Raw genomic sequence first — 5,000 nt, 5'->3', positions numbered from 1 at the left:
GCGCGGGGAGTCCTTCAGGGAGTCCTTCCTTGGGTGGCGCGGCTCCTCCTCCTTGATGGGCTGGCGCAGGGACTCGGGGGACTTGAAGGACTCCTTCCTGGGCTGGCGGAGCTCCTCCCTCACCGGTGCCTCCTGCAGGGGCTGGCGTGGGGACTCCTTGATGGGCTCCTCCTTCACAGGCTGGCGCGGCTCCTCCTGGGGCTGGCGCGGCTCCGGCTCCTTCCTGAGCGGCGTCTTGAAGAGCGGGCGGCGCAGGGGCGCGGGCGAGGGCTCTGCCTTGGGCTGCTCGAAGATTGAGCGCCGCGAGAACACGGACTCCTTCATCTCGTAGGAAGCCTTGCGTCCAGGGCGGTCAGGGCGCGTCTCTGGCTGAGGCGCCTCGGGCTGCGCGGCACCGCGGGTGAACAGAGACCGTCTGGCCGCCACGCTGCTGCCGCCCGTGCTGATGGTGGCGGTGGTGAGAGTGGTGGTGGTGGTCCTTTCCGGCGCCGGGGCGCGCTCCACCTCGCGAGGCAGGCGAGTTGCCGGCTGCTGTTCCAGAGGCGCAGCGCGGCGCGGCTCCTCCGGCGCCTCCTCTGAGGGAGGCGGGGACGGGGGCAGCGCCGCCTCAGGCTCGCTGTCGGTGGAGGGCGCCTGCGGCTCCTCGGGGGCCTCCTCGCGGGCCGGAGCGGACGAGGGCGCCTCATCGCTGGGGCGGCGCTCCGCGGGGCGCCGCTTCTCTGGGCCGCGCGGCGTCGTCTTGGCCTCGCTCGGCTTCTTCTCGAAGGAGTTGCGCTTCTCGATGAGCCACGGGCGGTCCCTGGTCGCGCGGCGCGGCTCCTGCGGCGCCTTCTTGTCCTTGGGCGTGAGGGACTTGTCGCTGAGGCGTGGCTCCATGGGCCGCGTCCTGCGTGTCCGCGACGGCTCCTCCTTGGCGGGGCTCTCCGGGGCCTTGCGGGGCGCCTTCTTCTCGGGGCGGCGCTCCCGCGGCTCTGGCTCCTCCGCATCCTCAGGGGAGGAGTCAGTGGGCGCCTCTGGGGCGTCCTGCTCAGGGTACTCTGAGGGCTCGCGCACCAGCGAGGGGCGGTGCACGGTGTGGTAGGGCAGGTCCGGCGCCGCAGACACGTCCTCAATCTCGGGACCCTCGGCGTCCTCGGCAGGCAGGGGCTTCATGTCCTCCGTCATGGGCGTCTCCGGCATGGTGATGACGGGCGTCTTGTCCTCGGGCACTGCCAGGGTGGCCTTGGCCTCGGGCTGGCGCCCCTTGGGACTCCTCTCTGCCGGCTTGGAGGGGCCCTTCCTGTCGGCGTGGCGCGTGGTGGCGGGGCGCGTGGCGGGTTCGCGCTTGTCGGGGGAGCGCGTTGCTGGAGCAGCCTTGCGCGGGGTCTGCGAGAGCCGCGAGGGGCGCACCGTGCCGCGCTCAGGCTCGCTGGGGCGCTCTGCGGGCCGACGTCCTCGTGGTCCGCGCTCCCCATTGAGGCGCGTGTCGCTGGGCGTGCGCGGCGCCTCGCCATTCACACGGGGTTTGCTCTCTGGGGAGCCAGCCTTCCTGGGGGAGGAGGGGCGCGCCTTGGTGGGGCTCCTGGTGGGGCTCGTGGGCTCCTCGGGTTGCTTCTTGCAACACCCGCGCCCGGGCGTCACCTCGCGGCTGGCACGCTCCGGCGAGCTAGGGGTGCGCTGCGGGGAGGATGGGCCGCGCTGCGGGGAGGATGGGCCGCGCTGCGGGGAGGATGGGCCGCGCTGCGGGGAGGATGGGCCGCGCTGCGGGGAGGATGGGCCGCGCTGTGGGGAGGATGGCGAGGCCTTGGCGGGGCGCCGCTGGGTGGGCGCCTTGCGTGTGGGCGAGTCGTCCTGGGGCGGCGCCTTCCTGGTGGTGGCTGGCGCACGTCGGGGCTCCTCCACCTTCCTGGGGCTCACCTCCCGCCGCTTCTTGGGGGCGTCCTCCACCACCCTCTTGGGCCGCTGCCCCGGGCGTGTCCCTGGTGCTTTCCTCGCGGGCTCGCTCCTTGGGGCTGGGGCCTCCTGGGGCTCCTCCTCAGACGGGGAGAAGGTTTCCTCCTCCTCCTCCTCCTCCTCCACCGCGGGCTCCTCGGGCTCCTCCTCGGTTTCTGAGTGCGGCTGCTCCTGGCGGTGGCGCAGCTCCTCCTTCTCCTCCAGGCGGGCGATCTCCTCGTCCAGGTCAGGGGTGGGCTCGTCGTGGGGCTGCTCCTTATCCACGGGGGCGAGGGGACGCCGCACCGGCATCTTGGGGGAGGCGGGGGTCTCGCCCGCGGCCTTGGCGGCATCTTCAAAGAAGCGCTTCTTGCTGAGCGTGTTGGTGCGGTCAGGCCGCGAGGACGGGCGGGGCTCGCCGCTGTCTGGCCTCGGGGCGCTGCCGGCGGGAGCGAACCGGTTCTTGAGAGCCGACACGGAGCCGTAGGGGATGTGGTCTGGCTCCTCCTGCTCCGGTTCCGCCTGCGGCCGCTCCGGGGACATGCTGGCGGGGGAGGAAGGCCTGGCGGGGGAGGAAGGCCTGGCAGGGGAGGCCCTGGGACTGGCGGGCCTGGCAGGGCTGACGGCCTTGGCTCTGGGCGAGGCAGGGGTTGCTGGGCTGGCAGGGGTTGCTGGGCTGGCAGGGGTTGCCGGGGTGGCAGGGGTTGCTGGGGTGGATTTGGGCGTGGCAGGGGTGGCAAGAGTGGCTTTGGGCGTGGCAGGGGTGGCAGGGGCTGCTGGGGTGGCTTTGGGTGTGGCAGGGGTGGCAGGGGTTGTGGCTTTGGGCGTGGCAGGGGTGGTGGCTTTGGGTGTGGCAGGGGTGGCAGGGGTGGTGGCTTTGGGCGTGGCAGGGGTGGCAGGGGTGGTGGCTTTGGGCGTGGCAGGGGTGGTCTTAGGGGTGGCGGGGGTGGTTCTCGAGGTGAAGGGGGTGGTCCTCGTGGTGGAGGGGGTGGTTTTGGGGGCGTGCGTGGTCTTGGTGGGCGTGGTTTTTGTAGGTGCAGGCGTGGTCTTGGTGGGCGCGGGCGTGGTCCTGGAGGAGGCGGGCGCGGAGGGCGCAGCAGAGGGCGCCGTCACGTTGGCGAGCAGCGTGGTCTTGACGAGGCCTCGCGGCAGGGTAGTCTCGCCGGTCTCGGTCAGCAGCACGTCTGTGGTGTGCACGCGCTTGGTCACGTTGTACCGCTCGCCCGTGGCGCGACTGCGGCGCGTCTCCACCACCACGGGCACCGGCTTGCCGTCCGGGCCGGGCTCCTCCCGCTGCCGCGTCAGCAGCACCTCGTCGTCCTGGGAGGGGAAGAAGCCCGCCTCATCGTCGTCGCCTCCCTCGGGGCGGATCACCACGAAGGATGTCTCGCGCTCCGGCACCAGCAGGGGCGCGGAGCGCACCACTGTGCGGCACGTGTACTCGGTGCCGTCCACGCGGCGCCGCACCTCCACCACGGTGCGCACCACGCTGCCGTCCTCCTCCTCCTCCTCGTGCTCCTCGGCGCTCACCACGCTGTCCTCGGGGCTGCCGACGACCACCACGTCCTCGGGCCGCCCGGGACGTCGCCCTCCGGTGCTCAGGGTCACCTGAACCTCGTGGCCGCGCCGCGCTGTACGTTCCGCGCGTTCCACAGTGTACTGCACGCCATCAGCGCGCCGGCGCGTCTCCACAATGGTCTTGGTGACGCTGCCGTCCTCGTCCTCGTGCTCGTCCTCGTGGCGGTCCAGCAGCTCGTCGTCCTCGGTGCCGGTGAGCGTGATGGGCGTGGGCGTGGTGAAGGTGCGCTGCACGTGCTGCGTGGTGTACACGGAGCCGTCTGGGCGCTGCACGCGCTGGCTCACTGTGCGCACCACGGTGCCGTCGTCTGTCTCCTCCTCCGTCTCGTTCTCGTCCAGGATCTCGTGGCCCGCGCCGTGCGGGTGTAGCGCGTGGGGCTGGTACACGCGCGACGTGCGGCGCAGCGTGTACTGCACGCCAGACACACTGCTGCGGCGCCGCTCCGTGACGGCGCGGCGGTGGGAGCCGTCCTGCAGAGTCTCTTCCTTCACTTCCTCCTGCAGCACCTCGTCCTCGGGGCGCGCCACCTGCAGCACGGGCTCGGGCATGCGCGGGATGCGCATCACACGGTGGCGCATGTATTCCGTGCCGTCCTTGGCGCGGCGCCGCTCCACGATGGTCTTCACCGTGGTGCCGTCCTCCAGCACTTCCTCCTTCACGTCCTCCTTCAGCAGCTCGTCCTCGGAGCACACCGCGATGCCGCTGGGACCGCCGCCGCCCACGGGCATGCTGTTCACCTCGTCCTCGGTGCCCTGGAAGCTGCGGATCACGTACTCGAAGGAGTAGGTGGAGCCGTCAGGGCGCCGCCGCGTCTCCGTCACCACGCGCACGGTGCGCCCCGCCTCGTCGGGCTCCTCCTTTTCTTGGCGCGTCACCACCTCGTCGTCGTTGTCCATGGCGGGCAGGCCGCGCTGCACGTCCACAGCGGACAGCGTCATGCGGCGGGAGCGGAACACCTGGCGGTGCGTGTACTCCTCGCCGCCCTTGGTGCGCCGCGTCTCCACCACCGTGCGCACCGTGGAGCCATCCTCGTCCTTCTCCTCGGTCTCGCGCGTGTCCAGCACCTCGTCGTCGTCGGAGGGCGTGATGCGCGTGGTCTTCACCTTGCAGGTCTTGTACACCTTCTTGGTGGTGTACTCCACGCCGCTGCCCTTGCGCCGCGTCTCCGTCACGGTGCGGATGGTGGCGCCGTGCTCGTCCGTCTCCTCCGTCTCGTTGGTGGAGATGAGCTGGTCGTCCTCGTTGTAGGCCACGTCCTCGGGGTGGTCGTAGTCAAATATCTTGGAGGTCTTGAGCACGTTCTTGGTGGTGTAGGTGATGCCGTCTGGGCGCCGCCGCGTCTCCGTGATGATGCGGATCTTGTTGCCCTCCTCGTCCTCCTCCTCGGCCACGTCGCGCTGCAGCACCTCGTGGTCAGGGTTGCCGATCAGGATCTCGTCAATCTCGCCCTCGCTGTCCACCAGCTTGGCGGAGCGCGCCACGCGCCGCGCCGTGCACTCGCTGCCGTCCT

General features: G+C 71.4%; 1 protein-coding gene across 5 annotated transcripts in view; it reads right to left on the bottom strand.

Annotated features, from left to right (window-relative positions):
• The window catches only part of LOC135096559 (titin homolog), an 81,693-nt gene that overhangs the window by 59,958 nt on the left and 16,735 nt on the right, over positions 1–5,000 (bottom strand). For all 5 annotated transcript variants that reach the window (XM_063998132.1, XM_063998133.1, XM_063998135.1 and 2 more), the window contains exon 4: positions 1–5,000. This exon is cut by the window's left edge and continues 551 nt beyond it; it is cut by the window's right edge and continues 1,069 nt beyond it. In XM_063998132.1, the coding sequence (XP_063854202.1) occupies positions 1–5,000 (5,000 nt within the window).

The sequence above is a fragment of the Scylla paramamosain genome, unplaced genomic scaffold, assembly GCF_035594125.1.
Source record: "Scylla paramamosain isolate STU-SP2022 unplaced genomic scaffold, ASM3559412v1 Contig4, whole genome shotgun sequence".
Lineage (NCBI taxonomy): Eukaryota > Metazoa > Arthropoda > Malacostraca > Decapoda > Portunidae > Scylla > Scylla paramamosain.
Note: the sequence above shows the minus strand (reverse complement) of the source record. Positions and strands in the feature narration are given on the sequence as shown.